We start from the raw sequence: 20378 nt of genomic DNA on the forward strand, positions 1-20378 counted from the left end.
TCAAAAACATTCCACTAAAGGCCCTTAAAGTTTTATTTTCTTTATAATACTGCAAACTATGAAAAATATTTGTTTTAGGCTGCAATGATTGTACTACTATAGATCAGAGAGACGACATATTGATTTACCTATGGCAACACCATAAATTCTATGAAGTACAGTACTACACCACTATCAAACAATAACATTCAAACAAGTAAAATACCAGAATTGGTCGGTTTGTCAGTATCCTTTATAAATTCCAATTTAACTAGTTAATTCCAGGGTATTTGGATCCTTTAGGATCAGACACATTTTAGCCAATTTTAATGCATGTTAGTTCAACGGCTATAACTTTTTTGTAACAATGTTTTTTTATAGTGTTTTTTCCATAATTATTTACATTTACATTTTTATCCACAAATATTGGGCTTATGCTTTGTAAACAGCAAATACCTTATGAGTTTTTAAATTCTTGCTATGCTTGTAATTATATACAGTAATATTAGAGATAGATTTTCTGTTTTGTCTGCCATTATTTAACATATACAGTATTTTGATATATGTTTAATTTAAATTGAGTCAGTGTTAAGGGTGAGGAGATATAGTGGAGCAGTGCAGAAGAAATGTTACTATAGAGTCTATGGCAAAATATTGTAAAGTCTACATATAAAGCATTTAGATTTTTGGCATTTATATAGTGATTTAATTTGGGGTTAAATGGCTTCTCTGTTGCAAATGTTCAAAATGTTACACGACAAAAAAATGCCAACAAAAGAGCTTGTAAAAAATCCTATGACAAATACTTGAAAGTTATGCCATTTTAATTAAAATACTGTAAAAGTAGTGTTTGTGATGAAGAATTTTTGCTAGCGCTGTGCTGCTGCCTGTCTATACCAGGTTCCTGCCAATCATGTGATCAGTTGCATGATCACCAGAACCAATAGAGGCAATGGTAGATAAACCTTAATCAATAAAGAGATTATTGGTCACTAGTGTTGAGCGAACTTCTTATTACAAGGTCGGCATACAAGGTTCGGGATATCTCAGAATTCCGTTATGGATTCCACTACTACAGACCATAACCTGCATGCCGAACTTAAAAGAAAAAGTTCGCTTATCCCTCCCTTTTACTATCAGTGCAATGTTATATTAACAGAAGAGATGAAGATAAGTCTTAAATTACTTTAAAAAAAACATCTGTTTTCAATGGAGAGAGGAGAATCAGCCACTGTCAGACTCATCTGACAATAGTTTGTCTTTGAATCCCATCGACTGATCACCATGTAGAGCTCTTAACTCTGATTTCCTGACCTCATAAACATTCATTATAGCTCAATTCTTATCAAACTGATGAATATGACTTTATGAGGTTAGGAGATCAAAGATAAGAGCTCTACATAAGTTGTAGGATGACGTGATTCAAAGAAAACAGAAAGTCACAGCTTGCAAACAGACTGGTTTCTCACAAACGGATGAATATTTTTAATAAAGACCGAAATGAGTAAAATGCGATCATAAAAGAAAAATGACCCTAAAGGTGTACATAGCTTTTAAAGAAAGAAAAAAACAGGAAGAACATAAGTCAGTGATGCTTATACCTGTGTTGTTAAATAAGAATGCTCTATATAATACGGATGTAGTAAGGTTAACACAAATGGTTTATGAGATGTGTTGTATAAAATAAATGTAACTAAATGTGTTAAGCAATTGCTTTTCAGTGGCTTTTGTTTCAAGATAACGCGATGAGTTAAGAAATTTCAGTTAAGATTTTGTGTGTTACCCCTGCTACATCTGTATGTTAAATGTGAAGCCAAGAAATGTAAATGTTACAAGAATAAGTTAGTATAGTATAGTAATATAGTAAAAAAATAATGTTTCAGTTAACAAAAATAAATAAATTCTAAAGATGTGAACAAACTACTTCTGCCCAGTGCCAACCATCAGCAATCTGTGACCGACAGGTTTTTGTATAATTGGAGTTAGGGAGAGTTCACATCACCGTTATTTTTAAATTTTTCTGAGCCATCAGAAGGACAAAAAAATAAAGTAAAAAAAAAAAAAATGATCCTGTAAAACAAATGATCCTGTGCATCAGTTATGCGCATTTGGCATCCGTTTGAGCCATTCCCATCTGAGCTCAGTTTTTTTTTTAGATAGAAAAAGAGTACCGAATGCAAGATAAAATAATGGATCTCAGACAGAAATGGCTCAAAAGGATGCAAAATGTGCATAACTGAAGCACGGAATCCATTTTTCTTGCAGGATCGTTTTTTATTTCTTTATTTTTCTGCTCTTCTGACAGATGAGAAGAACAGAAAAATAATGCTGATGTGAACTCTCCAAGGACATTCTTTTAAATGGTTTAAAGTATCTAATTGCAGAATATGGCTCATAGTGGTCTGTGATTTTGTATAACTATCATTATAGATTATTTTTTGCTGGAGCTTCCATCTATAGTGAATGAAAAGCCATTCCCGTGGTGCCCCAGTTTACCTGGATGGCAGATGCTGCCCCAATTGCAAATATTTAACACAGAAACATAAAAGTGATTGCTATACAGTCTCTACATTAAGTGCTGCTAAATTTATTAATTTTGCATTTTCATTTATTTGCATTTTTGTTAATAATTAGAATTTATTTCCTTTTTGAAAACCAACTGAACATAATTGGATTTAACACACGTTTGCTACACTAAGAGTCTCAAGCATTAATCATTTTGAAAGTGAAACATGATCACTTAGCCTAGCCTTACCCTGTATGTTTTCTTTATGGATTTCCGATGATGGGATGGGTTCACCATTATGCTGAATGTATATTTGGCATACATCTGTCTTGATAGAGACAGATGGTTGAGCAAAAGAAAAAAAAAACTTTTGCACTAAGTTTGGAGCTAGTCCATGTAAGATAAAGATTTGGGATGCCATGTCGAGAAGATGATGAACTGCAGCAAGTCGATGATGCTGAACCTCAAGTCCAACCTTGCATGCTACACAGTTAGTACTCTCTAACTAGAATGGATGTTTGTTATACGGCTCTGAACTAACCAGGTGACTTTGAGGCCTGTGGGATCAGCATTTTTCTTATATCTATATACTTTTTTAACCAATGCATGTGAAGAGTGAGATGTTACCTATCCGCAGGACACTTATTTTTAGTTCCTAGGGCATAAGCATTCTTTTGCAGAGCAGGCCCCCAAATAATTGCTGTTGCCAAGATGTATATTTAGTTCCGTACCAAATACTTCCACACTTTGTAGTCCTATTTTACACTCGAATAACTCATTTTGTCAGCATTTATGATCTATGCTAAAGCTGTTAGAGCGTGAATGCAAGTTATTTATGGTACTAAGTTTTGTAAGCGTGTTTTATGTTTTACAGTAATAACAAGCAGTGGCTACAGTCCAAGATCAGCACACCAGTACTCGCCTCAGCTTTATCCCTCTAAGTAAGTGACAAGTTCTTTAACTTATGGGGAAAACTGTATATCGTGGTGTTAAGCACAGGGCCAATTAGTATATGCATTTTTAATTCTTTTGGAGCTGCTCCATTAAAAAAAAAAAAATGTCCGGCAGTCTATTTAGGGTTAAATTCCTATGAAACATTGCATGAAAAGTTATGCTTTATATCTGAAAATCTATATGTAGAGTTACAACTCAGCATGAGAAGATCATTGCAAAGTTAGACAGCTGCAAAGAATTTCATGCTCTGTAATGCAAGCATGTCATCCCTAACTATAAAGTGTAAAACTGTCTTGACTGTGTTCACCCTTCTATTATCAGGGGTATGGTAGTAATAATGGCTGGATATATGTATTTAAAATATAATATGAATTGAGAAAAATATATCTTAACTTACAGCTCATGCACGCAATCATATTGCAGCTACAAATATATATGTGAAGCCATAATAGGGCACCCATAGAATTCTAGGGGACCGTACTGTGCCCTCGCCAGTTTCATACAGAGAAGTGCCACAGGAACCTCCAGTCTGACATACTCTACGGATCTTACTTATAACTTCATTTTAACGCTTCAATTTCCCCGTAGCACTTGTAAATGGGATGTCTTTTCACCACCAATAGGCAAGTGGTTGTTCTATAGTCTGTATAGAGTTACAACTATACCGTACATTGGCAATATATTTTTACTTTACTTTGTAGCTTTCGAACTCTTGACTCTTTGTTCTGCTTAGACAATGTCCAGAGGAGCCTTACGGCGCCTCAGCATTGTGTTACCGAAACTCAATTATTGATAAACTTCTGGGATGTGCTCTGTTAACATGAATACATTGTAGAACAGTTTCCATCATTGGCCTTGAAGCTTGATTTAGTAACCATATATATTGTGTGCAACTCAAAAAGTTATTTTTTATAAACGCCCCAAAGTTTTCCTTAGGGGAACCCCTGAACAATTTTTCCACTCTCAAAGAATCCCTAATCCCATTCTGACCTCAATGAACCCTTGTTTGGAAACTGTGCCCTAAGCTATGACAGTAAAGACATTAATACCTGCAGACATCTTGACTGCATGTATGAAATGTGACAATAGTGATTTATGAAACAGAACCAGTGCCCATCTTACAGTATATGTAGGCTGGTATTATGGCTAATACAGTAATTAATTGTTGTAACTGGCTTTATGTAAATCATTGTTGCCTATGGAGAAGGTAGCAAATCATGGTACAAGCCATTTTTGTGCAAACTGCAACTTTCCTCACCACTTACCAGTTTTGTGGGGTAATTGTGAAGAGTGTGGCCAACAACTTTCTGACAGATCTATTATTATGAATGACAGAAAATGGTGCAAATTTTTGTGCCAATCTACACCTGCTAATAGCAGGTTCCAGACATATATTTAATTTTCTGTATTTCTTAGTTATATGCTTTTAATAAATTGCACTTCAGCAATTTAGCATTTTTTATAAATGTTGGCATATATGTCACTAAGGTTAAGGGGTGTTTAATATTAATAACCTATACTCAGGATAGGCAATCAACATCTGATTGGTGGGAGTCCAAAACCCAGCAACCCCGCTGATCAGTAATTTAAAGAGGTTACTGCCTTTTGGTGAGCACGCACAGCGCTGTCAATTGCATAGCAGCTGTGCTTGGTATTGTAGCCCAGGCCCGTTCATTTGAATTGGACAAAGCTGCACACAGGCCGTGTGACTGATGAATGTGACATCACTGGCCTATGAAAAGTTAACAATGCTCATGAAGAACAGAGGCCTATTTAAACAGACGCTCTGCAGAGGTGCTGTGGGTTTAACCCCAACCGATCTGATATCGATGACCTATCCTGTGAATAGGTCCTAAATGGTGATGAGCCACAGCTGCAATATTCAAATTTGCGATATTTCACAAATATTTTGTAGAATATTCGTCATATATTCTCGAATTCCAGAATTCGAGATTATATTCTTGATTGCAAAAATCGGCAATGTAATATTTGTGTAATGCGCGCAAAATAAAGGCATGGGTCACTTATACTACATTTTCCTGGTCTTCTCCTGCTGTGCTGTGACCTGTGTACCGCGTGAGGACATACATGAAGATCTGACACTTTGATGCAATGTAAAGTAGTTAGTGTACAGCTTGTAGTGTAACTTTGCTGTGCCCTCAAAATAAACAGCTGGCAACAAAAGTGAGTGCCCCACGGATGCTCAATAGGGTTTAGGTATGGAGACATGCTTGGCCAGTCCAGCACCTTTGCCCTCAGTTTCTTTAGCAAGGCAGTGGTCATCTTTGAGGTGTGTTTGGGGTCGTTATCATGTTGGAGTACTGCCCTGCGGCCCAGTTCCCAAAGGGAGGGGATCATGCTCTGCTTCAGTATGTCACAGTATATGTGGCATTCATGGTTATCTCAATGAACTGTAGCTCCCCACAGCTGGCAGTGCTCATGCAGCCCCAAACCATGACACTCCCACCACCATGCTTGGCTGTAGGCAAGACACACTTGTCTTTGTGCTCCTCACCTAGTTGCTGCCACACATGCTTGGCACCATCTGAACCAAATAAGTTTAAGTTTATCTTGGTCTCATTGGACCACACAACATGGTTCCTGTAATCCATGTCTTTAGTATGCGTGTCTTTAGCAAACTGTTTGTCGGCTCTCCTGTGCATCATCTTTAGAAGAGGCTTCCTTCTGGAATGAGAGCCATGGAGACCAATTTGATGCCGTGTGCTGCCTATGGTCTTATGGTCTGAACACTGACAGGCTGACCCCCCACCCCCATTTAACCTCTGCAGCAATGCTGGCAGCACTCATACGTCTATTTTGAAAAGACAACCTCTGGATATGACACTTAGCATGTGCACTCAACTTCTTTGGTCCTCCATGGCGAGGCCTGCCCCGAGTGGAACCTGTCTTTTTAAACCCACACTGTGCAATGTCGTATAAAAGCACAGAGCAGCAGGAAGAGCGCTGAATCTCAGGAGTGGTGTTCGGAACAAGAGAGGTGAGTTGATTTTTTTTTTTCTGATCTGGGCTCTGATTGAGGGTCTAAGCAGCAGTATAATAATTATTGGGGGTCTGATTTAAAGTCTGATTGTGTATATGAGTTGTGTTCTAATCAGCATTAGAGGTTGATCCAAGGTTTGATTAAAGGTCTGAGCTGTGGTCTAATTAACCCTGGGGGTCTGATCTGAGGTCTGATTGGGGGTCTGAGCTGGGTGTCTACTTAACACTGGGGTTCTGATCTGAGGTCTGTTTGGGGGTCTGATTAACATTGGGAGTCTGGACTGAGGTCTTATTAAAGGGTTTCTACCACCAGATTTTTACCTATTTAGCTGTCTGACACTAGCGATCTGCTAGTGTCTGCTGTACCTAACCATGTTCATGTATTGCCTTTGTCTGGAGCGGTTAAGCTTAAAAACGTTGTTTTATTGATATGCAAATGAGTCTCTAGGTCCTATAGAGGCGTCTTTTCAGCACCTAGAGGCTCCGTCTACTCACTATTTTTGCCGCCCAGCGCGCTCCAGCCCGCCCCTCTCCTCTAGATTGACAGCCTACTTCTCTCCATCTCGGCCGAATTCTCGCGCCTGCGCCGTGTGCTTCTGTATTCGGCCCAGACTCTGTGACTGTCAAACTGCTCCCTGCGCCGTAATTTTAAGCTTAACCGCTCCAGACAAAGGTAATACATGAACATAGTTAGGTACAGCAGACACTAGCAGATCGCTAGTGTCAGACAGCTAAATAGGTGAAAATCTGGTGGTAGAAACCCTTTTACAGTGGTGGTCTGAAGAAAAATTTTTGTTTTCTTATTTTCCTGCTCTAAAACCTAGGTTTGTCTTATAGGGCAAAATTTTTTTATTTATCTGCATGCATATATTATAAAAAAATATTCATTGTACATAGTATTTAAGAAAAATCCATAACAGTTGATTACAATGGTTACCTCCACTAAAACACTCAAATCCTGACAGCTCTGCATAACTTTTCTATATGTTTGCAGCCTAATGTCTGCAGGCAGCACTAATATGGACATACCACAATTGTATTCCAAGAATTAAAGGATAGTGATGGACGAACATCTGCCGGGACGGTCCCATTCATTTTAATGGCAGGCGAACCTGAAAAACTTTCAGCTCATATTTGCAGCCACAAAATAATTACTAGAAGTGCAAAAATAGTCCCACAACATGGACAGTGACATACCAGATGTATTATTCGAATTTGCAATCTCGATAAATTTTTCTTTTCAATGCGAAATATCGGCAAAATAATATTCGCGTACGAGCATGCGCAAATGCACTATACAGTACCCAAATGCACTATAAAGAAAGTATATTGGTTTATAACACTCCACTTCAATCTGTTTTTTGGGGGGGCGACTGGTATATCACACCAGTAGAAATTATTTGTTCCAATAACGCTTGTCCCTCTATATACCTGCAGTATCGCAACAGAACCGCACACAACTGCCGCACAATACAAATGCACTATAATATAGTTTCTAATATAGAAAGTATATTATAACATTGTACAAGGAAGGCAATCCATTAGAATATACATAAAGATAAAACGTAACCTTTAATAATGTTACTATGAGGGTCCATTCACACGTCTGTAAGTGTTTTGCGGATCCGTTCAATTTTTTTGCGGAAACGGAAGCACAGATACGGAAGTGTGGATCCGCAAATGCGGATGTGGACAGCACATTGCAGCCCCATTGAAAATGAATAGGTTTGCAACCATTTCGTAAAATTTCAGAACGGATGTGGACCCATTTTGCGGACGTGTGAATGGAAAAGATATCCCTCAAAATGAAAATAAATTAAATTATTAAAGTTAACCAAAAAGCATAGATGTGGTAGGCAATAACAAGTGCTCGGCGGCACCAAATCAGAAACCATATGTCCTACCACAATCTGGGGGGTTCCAGTGTATATCCATGAATCCCGGAGGGAAAGCAAAAAACATCTATCCCTGGGCTAGATGATGATGTGGTATTGAAGGACAGGGTGGGCAAAGAACTGTCCCTGATATTGCCCTACAGGGGGGGCTATTCTGGCTCTGATAGCCTAACCACGGAGCACCCGTCCGGAACCTTACCCTATATAAAAATGGCCCTAGTAAGCCCCTAGGCCCCCGACTTCCAGGTGATCACTATATAGATCTATGTGTTTTTGACTCATTATAAAAGTATATTATAAGTATATTGCACCCCTCTGTGTATCACACATATCGATAGAGCACCTACACTAGTCCTTAAAATTACTTTTGTGGCCCTATAAGCTAGCGTTTGGTGTCCCTAACAGTCTGTCCCTGCTCCACACAGCAACCGCTCCCTACATTGGCAAAACACTGAATGCAAAATGGCGGCCAGATCAGGTTTATTTATAAGGTAGGGGGTATGTCCATGTGCTGAAACGTCTCAATTGGCTTTACTGAAACGACCGCCGGGCGAACCGCAAGACCATCTCTATTAGTGGACATGTACGGTATTTAGGACAATGCTGGAAATAGAACAGCGTGTATTTTAGGAGGAGACTACCTAGAATGTCAAATTATTTGCAACTTTTACTTACAGTATTTTAATTTTTTATTTTTTGCACCCAGGTTTTATTTCATTACTATATACTGTTCAATATGAACATACAGCACTTCTGCAGGCTGTAAATATGGTGTTTTTTTCTGGTGTTTTTCCCATAAGCTTCTCAGTAGTATTAAAAATCCACCAGGAAACGTACATGCACAAAATGACAGTTTTGATAAGTGTCCATAAGGCTTCAATAAGGCTCACATCTGCATCCTGGTTTCCTATTATAGTGGAAACCACAACACAGTGTTGCACAGCAGACATCAATGGCTCACAACAGACCCAACTGATTTTTAAAAGGGCCCATTCTACTGATATGTCCACTGTTTTTATATAAGGAGGAATCTGTTTGGGCTTCCTTTATACTGCTCTTCCTTTTGGATCCACTTCTGGATTTCGCTCAAAACCTTCCAACAAAAATACATATGTTATTCCTGCTTTAGACCCATTTCACACCTTGTTTTTTTTAAATATTGTATGTCCAAAAACATACAGAAACATATCTATAAAGTATTCCACGGTTTTATATGGACGATCGGTATGTCAAAGTGTGCATTTAACATACACACTGTACAGAGATGATAGATAGATGAGTCAAGGATTATCCGCACTTGAAGGTGTTATGTCAGTTCATTTGTGACCGCGTTGTGAGAAACAATGGCTACCCACTTATGATTTGCATGAAAGAATGGTAGTGTGCAGTGATTCATTTCTTTGTGGTCTGGTGCCAATATTTATTAAAGGCTTCGTGTACAGTATGGAGAAACTGTTTTGTGAAGAAATGTGTTTAAATGGATGGAGAAGTTCAAGGAAGTTCGCACAAGTGTCAGCCTTGAAGAAAGAGCTGGACTCCCGTCCACATCCATGGTTGATGACAACATTGAGCATACATATGATAGACAAGTGATGGTGGATTATGTGTGTGTGTGTATAATATATAACTGAACCTATGCATAAGGTGTTTAAAGGAAATCTCACTATGAAACATTATCCAAAGGAATCATTTAGGAGTCTGATGGTTACTGTTTGTCAGAGCCTAGGAGTCCAGGGGATGCTTTACAATGCAGAGCACAGATCCTTGGCAGGCTTACTGCAGGGGAATTAAAGGAAGTCCAGAGATAAGAAATATAGAATCAAAGTATGTGCCTTTTCAGCTATCCAGACATTATAGTAGTTTAGGGTCAGTTTTCTTGGTAACCGATTCTCTTTTAAGCTCACTGTTCAGATCTTTCACTGTTCAGGAAAGTCTAGATAACAATGAGTCCAGATTTCATGGGTTTATTTGTACAAAAGTACTGTATATACTGATTTGCGTAATCCTTTCTCAGCAGTATTAATGGATTAAATCAGTAGGCTGTAGTGTAGGTAGTAATTGTGGAGTTCTATAATCCCCACACCTTTCTCTATTAAGACAGCTTTAAATGGAAATGTTCATCTTTTCCTGTTCCGTTTTCAAGAACAATAAGGAACAGGACAAAAATGATGTATAATTGTACTTAGAGAATTTTGTTCTCTGGGAACTTAGTGAGAGTTCACTAATATTTAGATGTTAATAGGGTCATCCATGTCTGTATAGTAGAATGGTAAGGTCAATTCAGAATTGGTCTTATAGATTTGGTTCTTGTATACAATTTGTGTTACTTTATCTACAACTAAGCTCATTAAATACAATTTTATATGGGCATTTTATATGTGAATATAAATGCCATTGGGCCTCTTTGTTGTCTCCCTTACAGGATTTTTTAACACAGAAAAAGCCCCTTCCCACAAAAAGGATATCTGAGCCCTTCCTCCCTTTTATTTCCTTCATGAGTTTCATCCTATTTTGTTTAAAATGCATATATATTTAATTGTTTCATGACAATTAAAACTAAGGAATATATGAAGGAATCTTTTGTGTCACAGAAGCTCAGCAGTGCCCCCTTCTACTGATCAAAATATTGTGACAAGTTTAAAGACAAGTGGCCACCCTTCTGTGTCCTGTCTGCAGTAGGACAAACAATTGTTAAAGGGAACCTGTCACCAGTTTTATGGTGTCCTAACTAAGGGCAACATAAATAAGTGACTGATTCTCTTAACAAAATGCTGGGTCAATTAAAGAAATCTGCCAACATCTTGTATTGAAAAGCTCCAAATGATAATGATGAGTCCTGAATATTCATGAGCTCCTGACTCTCCCCGCCTACCTGCTGCTGAGTAACAGTTTGTTTCCATATGAATCAGCAGCAGACAGGCAGGGGAGTGGCAATAGCTCTGAATTAAAAAAAAACGCTGGACTCAATGACATCACGCTGGACTCAAATCAGCTTATTAGCATGCGGCATGTGGCATCTTTGTGTGTATATTATGAGGAAACCATCTGTCACACCAGTAAGTGATACATCTAAGGTACTTTTTAGTAGTTAATGATTGTATATAATTAGTTAGATTATAATCAAATATCCACATGACAGGTTCCCTTTAAGCCCTACCCCTTTGTTAGGCCCAAACATTTTAGTTGGCCACCAGCAGATGTTGCAGATAACCATGAAATTAACCCCTGTTTCACAGCAGGATTTCTACAAGACTGTTTCTGTCAGGATCATGCAGAAAATGCTGCTGACAAAAAGTTGAGACAAATATATTTCTTGTTTACGTTTATCATTCATTTTTAAGTTTAGAATTTCTTGATTGGAAAATTTGAGAAAAACTAATAAAATAATAAAAGATATTAAAAGGTTCCCTCAAAATCGCTTTTGTTTGTGCAGTTGAGATTACTGAATAAGGGAAAGCAGTGATAAGTAAGGATAGATGATGTGATATAATCAATAGAAATTCCTATTTATATTTCACACAGGGAAAGCTCATATGCAAAAAACATCTTTATATCATATTAGGTAGAGAAAAGAGTAAATTCAGCCAATAAGATTAAATAAAGTGTAAGGGCTCATACCCATGGTGAATTTCAGTGCACATATACTTTTACGAGGCCTTTCTGTACTTCAACGTATTTCCAAAATCATATAGAGGCATACAGAGGTTCTTTCTGTTGGACTCCATTTGAAACTGATGAAAAGGAACATGATGTCATGCTCCATCAGAGGCAATATGGCAGAGCTATTCTCTTTAATATGGTACCAGATGGAGCACCATATGGTAGAACAGGTAACGTCTACAAGTGCATAGATTGCAGCTGCAGGCACTTTGGTTTTATTAAAATGCATTCAGCAGATTTCTTGTGCCACAATTACATAGTTTGACTCCCACCTTCTCTGTCTCATCCAAGTTAAGCTGCTTCCAAAGTGAAATTATTCAGACTTGACTATCTCTGGTAGATGCTTAACTGATCGGGTGACACTGGGTGCTTAACTTCATAATCCAACAGTTATCCCTATACAATGGATAGAAGCTAACTTGATGTTAATGGAATAAGCTGTTCTATGGAAAAATCCCCTTGAAAAACAAGGATCAGCGCCTCCGTCTGAAGAAGAAAAAGTTCAGTCTCCAGAGGCAACCAGGATTCCTTTCTACGAGAGCTATAAATCCGTCGAACAGTCTACCTAAAGAGGTGGTCACAGGAAGAACAGTTGATGGTTTTAGAAAAGGCTCAGATGAATTCTTAGAAATGAATAACATTGAATGGGCTGTCCCATCTGAGCTATGAGATCTCGCTACTATATGCTACAAATGTCAGATAGGTGCGGGTCCCAACTCTGGGACCTTCTCCTATCTGTAGAACATGACCACCAAGTGAAGGGAGCGAAGCCAAGCATGCATGGTCACCCTTCATACGCCACTATGGGAGTTCTGAATATAGTCAAGGACTAGCTTGGCTATTTCCAGCTGTCCTATAGCGGTGAATGGACAAGTGGCTGTGCTTGAGCAGCTTGCTCTCCATTTACTGCTATGGGTTTTATGAATATAGCTGAGTGAGCTTTTGTGCTATATCCTAGCATTATGCCATAAATGTTGAGATGGTATACTCCTTTTAATGCTTAAGAAAATTGGTAGAATTAAGATTTTTCACTCAACTTTCCTTAATTCAAATCCCGACCAATCCATTGGTTAAACTTAATGAAAATAATAAAATAAAATAAAAACTTTTGTTGATGTTTTTGCAAATAAAAAAGAAAAACTGCAAATTTCAAAAGTATTCAGATTTTTTTAGAAACGGCCGGTTGGGGCACAAAAAGAAAGCAAAATCTATACAAAGAGAGTGGCAGCCTGGTGGGGGCACCTGGTAGTAGCCCTATGAACTGAATTTAGAAAGAGGGGTCCGCACCAGCTATATAAATAAAATCTATACAGAGTGAGAGGGGGGAGGGGCAGCCAATCATTAAATTATATACAGGGGTCAAAATGAAATATATACAGTCTAGGGGCCAAATTAAATATATACAGTCTGGGTGGGGGCCAAGTGAAATATATACAGTCTAGGTGGGGGCCAAATTAAATATATACAGTCTGAGTGGGGTCCAAATGATTTATATACACAGAGCGAGTAGCGGGGCGGGGGTGGGGTAATGGAGTTGCGGGTTAATGGGGGTGGGGGGCCCCAATTCATATTTTGTCCAGGGGTCCATAGTTACGCCACTGGTGGCTGCATCTTGTAGGGTGTTTTTCATCAGCTGTGACAGGGAAAACTGAAGGGAGCAAAGTAGAGAGATCTTCTTATGAAAACATGATCCACTGTGCTCTGGACCTCAAACTGGGCTGATGTTTCACTTTCCAACAATGACCCTAAGCACATAGCCAAGGCAACACAGGGTTGGCTTACAGACAAATCTGTGAATGTCCTTGAGTTGCCCAGCCAGACCCCTGATTTGAACTAAATCTGGAGAGACCTAAAAATGGTTGTCCACCGATGGTCTTCGTCTAACTTGACAGAGTTTGAGAAGATCTGCAGAGAAGAATGGGAGAAAATTCCCTAATCCAGGTGTGGAAACCTTGTGGCATCAGACTCAAGAATACTGGAGGCTGTAATCTCTGCCAAAGGTGCCTCAACTAAGTACTGAGTAAATGGTCTAAATACTTCTGTTAATGCAAGATTTTAGTTTTCCATTTAAATAAATTAGCATAGATTTCAAACATTCTGTTTTCACTTTGTCATTATGGAATACTGAGTACAGAATGATGGGAGAAAACTTGTTTTTTTATTTTATTCTGCACAAGACTGCAACACAACAAAATGTGACTTTCAGAATGTACTGTCTTTTTTCAGCCATACTAACAATGTAACTATATGACCTCTTTAAGATTAGCAAAGCATCCAATATTTTATATTTTCTCTTATGTCAATGCATCAAAACCATCTCACAGAAAACATGGACATGTTGCCTATAGTAACAAGAGTCTTTCGCATTTCCAAATTCTGATGGCTACAGGCATCTTTCTCTAAGACAAAAAAAAAAAGTTGATAAAGCAATGAAACTTAATTTACAAGGTTTATCATATCTATAATTGTATTAATTCATATTGGTATATGTCTATTATTATTGCAGCCATTCAATTGAAATTGCTGCTTTGGACAATGGCAGATAAAGCAATCTTCCGTGCCGGAATCGAAAATAATATTGATGAAGTATACAGTTTAGTTAACATGTCACACATACACTATATGCTAAATGTTAAACTTTATTTTTTTCCATTAGGCCCTATCCACATATTCTCTCAACACCAGCCGCACAGACTATGTCAGCCTATGCTGGTCAGACCCAGTACTCTGGAATGCAGCAACCTACAGTTTATACAGCATACTCGCAAACTGGACAGCCTTATAGTTTACCAACATATGGTATGTTTCTTCTTATGTTATATCGGGACACCTGTTTTGTTTTATTGTTTTATCTGTTTTAAGTGTTCTTCATTAATTAACATTATCAATACATAATTGTGTTCATTTCATGCAGATCTAGGAGTCATGCTTCCTGGTATCAAGACAGAAGGTGGTCTCCCTCAAACACAGTCTCCACTGCAAAGTGGTTGTTTAAGTTATAGTCCCGGATTCTCCACACCTCAACCAGGCCAAACTCCATATTCCTACCAAATGCCAGGTATAGAAGTTAATGCCGTACAAATATGATTAATATATATTATAGATCATAGATAAATGCAATTGTTTACCATTGTATAAAATAGGAAGATTTGACATCTGACGTCTTAAAAAATTATTGTATTCCACCTGAATTACTGCATTGTGTCCTTCCTCTTTTGTCAAAATGTGTAGGGATATACACCATTGACAAGGAGGATGGTGACATCAGTACTCAAAGGATTCATACATTTACAGTAGGAATACAAAAGGACTAACACAATGGACTACAAATACTTTTGCATCCCTATAGGAAAATAATGGACTTATGTATTACATAGTCACACAGAGTTTGCCCTAGTGATAACAACTGGCTGCTTGGCTTGGCTTGATTTTTACAAATTGGATACCCTTTTAAAGTTAAACATGGATTATTTTCTTACTTTGTTATATAGAATAACACTTTGTCATATAGTTATTTACAATATTTACTGTATTAAACAATAAATACAATACACTATAAACAACAAGTATGTTTTTCTTTTACAGGCTCTAGTTTTACCCCATCATCTAGTATTTATCCAAATAACTCAGTAACCAACTCAACAAACTTTAGTAACCCTCAACAGGTAAGAAAAACTATACGGATGTGTGAATTTATTAAAGTGCATTTCTGAGTGTTTAATGCTGATTATCTATTCTTAAATTAGGCCTCTTTAAGGATTACCCATTACATTACCATCCATTGGATTGTGACTGTGCTTGGTCTTGCAGTTCAGCCCCATCATGCACCTAGGCAGTGGGACTGATGAACAAGATGCCACAGGCCTAGGAAGAAGCCTGCAGAATCTTCAAATAGCTGATCTGCAGTGGTGCCAGGAGTTTGACCTTCGCTGATTAGATACTGATGACCTATCTTGAGGATAGGTCATCAGTATTAAAAACTTGGACAACTCTTTAATCATGTTCACTACCATTTGTAATTTCTCCTACATAAATCCTATGATAGGGCTCAGATCTCATTTGAGTCCTCTCGAAAGTATATACATGTTATAGGTCAGTGTTGGGTCAATGAGGGACTATTCATATGTTTGAGGCTTACACCCAGAGCTTTTTCTTTAAAAATAGGGTTAAAATGTGATGCAAGCTGAACCTAACAGCAAAATCCACCATTATCCAATAATGGTTATGATACAATTCATTTGGAGAGTCTTCAGAGACCCTAAAATAAAAAATAATTCAGGTCCCCTCCCCCTTATTCCACACTCAATACCCCATAATGACAAAGTAAAAACAGAAAGTTTTGTTAATTTATTGAAAAGGAAAAACCCACAGAGTTGTCCCTAAACCTATCCTGTGCTGTCTTGGCTTAGGGTCCTTGTCTTGTTGGAAGGTAAACTTTCAGCCCAGTCTGAGGTCCAGAGCACTCTGGATAAGGTTGTCATTAAGAATATTTCTGTACTTTGCTCAATTCAGCTTTCCCTCAACCCTGACCATTTTCCCAGTCACAGCCAATGAAAAACACTACCACAGCAACATGCTGCCACCACTTTTCTTTATTGTAGGGATGATATTGTGCAGGTAATGAGTAGTGCCTGGTTTCCTCCAGACAAGGCAATTAGATATAAGGCCAAAAAGTTAAATCTTTGTTTAATTAGACCCAAGAATCTTGTTTATCACCATCTGAGAGTCCTTTAGGTGCTTTTTTTGCACACTCCAGAAAGGCTTTCATATGTCCTTTTCTGGCCACCCTGCCATACAGGTCAGATGGGTAGTACGCTGCAGTGATGACTCACCTTCTGAAAGTTTTTCCCATCTGCACACCTTTTCCATTGATTACTTAGTTTTATTGGGCAGTGTGAAAAAAAGTGAAAGGATCTGTATGGCACTGTATGTATGTATTATGACTTCTGAAATTACTTTGTCGTGAATTCACTTCTAAAGATTCATTTTGGCATTTAACCCATATCTTCAGTGACAATCACTGTAAAATCTGAATGTGCAAAAACAAAGCTAATGTTCACTGTGCATCACAAAGGCATTTGCAGAATTAAGATCTATTGACTTATTTTTATAAACAATCTTACCTAGCAAGAGGTACAATTGCCAAAAGAAAATATGTTTGGAATTGATGTCATGGAGGAAAAATAACGTGATATATACTTTAGAGTTGAAAGTTGCGCATACCATCCACAAATAGCTTTCTTCCATTCTTTGGCACATCACTTTGAATTTGAGGGTGACCCTCAGCAGGGTAATCTCTAGTTTCCTAAGTTTACCTGTATCATGCTTCTAATCTACTACTTATGTAACTTGTGAAAGTATTAGATATTACATAGTAACATAGTACATAAGGCCGAAAAAAGACATTTGTCCATCCAGTTCGGCCTGTTATCCTGCAAGTTGATCCAGAGGAAGGGATCAACGGCCCCTCTCTAGTAGCTATAGCCTGTAATATTATTACACTCCAGAAATACATCCAGGCCCCTCTTGAATTCCTTTATTGTACTCACCATTACCACCTCCTCAGGCAGAGAGTTCCATAGTCTCTATATTAGCTAAAATGATTTAGCAATTATGTAATTTATTGGTTTGCTTTTGGCTGACAGATCTCCAGTTGGTAATATTATACAGATATACATCTGGGGAAACATGTATGAAAACCATTGGAATGGATGAAAAGGCAAACAGTATGCCTTTTTATAATTCCTCGTAGCCACCTGTGAAAAAGGCTTTAAGGAATTCACTGTAATGATAGGCTACTGCACAGCATTCAATCCGACTAAGATTTTAAGACCAAGCATTTTGTAAGCAATTTTCTTTGGTTATGTGTTAATTCAATGTTAAATCTACCTGAAGTAACAGGATACTGGCTTCAACCTAGTGTTAAGTACTAATTAATCCTTGCTCCTGCCAAATCTCAAATAATCATTTTACTACTTCACTTAATAAATTGTTCCTACTGTTCTAGGATTATCCCTCTTACACAGCTTTCGGCCAAAACCAATATGCACAGTATTACTCAGCATCTACATATTCAGCCTACATGACCCCAAATAACACGGTGGATGGCACCTCATCATCTTCAACGTATCACTTACAGGATTCACTCTCTGGCCTGACAACCCAACCAGGTACAGATCTTCATTCAGGTAAACTGTAGATAGAATCACCTTTTAACCAAATTTGCTGAGAGATTTATGTGCTCTGTATACTGTGTATTAAGATGTGGCCGAGACATAATTCTGACATTTAAAGAAGATATAGTATTTGATGATTATCAATAGAGATATTTGAGACAATTAATTTTTTATTAATGAAAATAAAAATCTTACCAAATATAGAATTGAAAGGGGTTTCCGGGTGTTTAATGCTGATTACCTATTCTCCAGATAAAACATCAGCTGTTTGAAGGCTGGCAAGGCCATGTGACTAATGAATGTAACATCACTGGCCTTGGAAGAGGCTGCAGCATTCACTGAAGCGCTGTTTCCTCTTCAAACAATTGATTGGCAGGGGTCCTGGGAGGCGGACCCCCGCCAATCAGAAACTGATGACCTATCCTGAGAATGGGTTATCATTTTTAAACTCGCTTAACACTGTATAGAAATGGCATTAATCATTGGTGTCCAAGTGGAGGGCCACAGGTAATACTTGCTACATTACGTTTGTAAAAATATGGATATTACCTGATCAGTACAGACAGTGTCTGATTATAGCCAGAACAGGGGGTTCTGTAAAGACTGCTTTTAGCTGGTTTCACCCAACATGGCTCCACGTCACTTTTAATTAGGACTTTGGAAAATAAAAATAAAAAAAAAGTTCTGAGAGGAGAAGGAGAATACAATAATGTTTTGGGGCATTGCAGGCCTCCATTAGTTGCCACCAATGGTACCAGTAGGGTTCTGTAGATGTGACAGTTAGACTGGATTCATATGCAGCATTTAGTAAAGCTTTCTGATATAGCTTTGTTAGAATATTTAATGGCTCCTTTAAAAAAAAAAAATGTGTTGTGGCTAGATATTTCTTTAAATAGGTTGTCTAGCCATCTACATTTTTGCAATTTTCAGAATGCTTTAAAATATTTAAAGTGGTAACACTCACTAGTAATCCCCTATTGATCCTGTTCCCGATACCCAGGCAATCTCTTTATTTCCTGATCCTATTGACAAATGTGACCATTCAGCCGTTCACTGGCTGAGGCAGTTACTAACACATGACTGGTTGCAGTGGTCAGATGTGCTCTCATGTGTTGACAGTGACCAGGAAGTACAGAGACCAGCAGGGACCAGGAAGAATTGGAATGGGATTGGTAAGGTAAGTATTGCTATTAATATTATACTCAAACATGTAAATGGATGGACAACCTCTTAAAAGCAAAATCTGGCCACAGTGTTTAAAAAACAAACAAAAAAAATAGAACTTCATGCTGTTCCCTTGAATGGGATGAAGTACGAATATCCTGCACTGCTTTACTAAGTAGACAGCATGGGGGTTGGCAGATAGATATAAACAATGAGAAGGCTTCATGTGGTCTCTTTAAACAGTTGATCAGTTGGATACTCATCGATCTGATATTGATGTCTTAATCTGTGGATAGACCATTAATATTCTGAACCGAGAAAACCCTTTGGAACAACTAAATGCACTAAATGTAGATATAATAAATCACAATGAATCACCAAAAATGCTCCAGTATGTATATATCTGGATATCTTTTTACCTATTTTTCATGGTTTATTCATTGTCATTTTCAGTTGCCCATACACATTGCCACCTGTAGGGCTTCTTGTGGTTGATGTGCATGTGCAAATGAATGTTCTTTTATTCCCCATCGTACAATTATCCTAATCTAGCCACCAGATTGCTCTCTGCTCCTAAGTCAAGGACAATTTCTCGCACATTCCTAAAGTCATCCCAATGTTCTCCATGACCCACAGTAACCACTTTGCCTGCATGCTCACCCAAAGGAATAAAACAGCACAACCAAGGTGATATACTTCATAGAATAAGGGGCTGATATTTTCATAAATGTAATATTGCTTCTGTAATCTTTGACCTACATTTTTAGGCTAGATTCACATCTGTGGTGGAGCGTTTGTTAGGACCCTTCATTGCTGATTTTGTCCAGCAGAATGCCGGAAATCATAATAAAAACCCAATAGAGTCCAATAGGCACTGCATATTATTTTCAATAAAAAATTGAAAATATGCCACATATGTGAACCTAGCATTAAAGCAGTAATCTAAGAGTCAGATAGACCTCTCAGAGTGGCTGACCCATGGTGGAGATCATACTTACCTGTTCCCCACTGGTGGGTTCTGTGTCTAGCACTCTCCCTGCCACA

At 38.0% G+C, this 20378-nt stretch overlaps 1 protein-coding gene across 11 annotated transcripts in view; it reads left to right on the forward strand.

Annotated features, from left to right (window-relative positions):
- Positions 1-20378, forward strand: part of EYA4 (EYA transcriptional coactivator and phosphatase 4) — a 309340-nt gene that overhangs the window by 207507 nt on the left and 81455 nt on the right. For 8 of the 11 annotated variants that reach the window (XM_044289385.1, XM_044289391.1, XM_044289387.1 and 5 more), the window contains 5 exons: positions 3360-3426; positions 14651-14793; positions 14909-15052; positions 15580-15659; positions 18002-18182. In XM_044289385.1, coding sequence (XP_044145320.1) covers positions 3360-3426; positions 14651-14793; positions 14909-15052; positions 15580-15659; positions 18002-18182 — 615 coding nt within the window. The remainder of the gene's footprint in view (positions 1-3359; positions 3427-14650; positions 14794-14908; positions 15053-15579; positions 15660-18001; positions 18183-20378) is intronic. The other 3 variants (XM_044289386.1, XM_044289389.1, XM_044289394.1) reach the window with 1 other exon arrangement.

Source organism: Bufo gargarizans, chromosome 4, assembly GCF_014858855.1.
Source record: "Bufo gargarizans isolate SCDJY-AF-19 chromosome 4, ASM1485885v1, whole genome shotgun sequence".
In the NCBI taxonomy this organism is placed as follows: domain Eukaryota; kingdom Metazoa; phylum Chordata; class Amphibia; order Anura; family Bufonidae; genus Bufo; species Bufo gargarizans.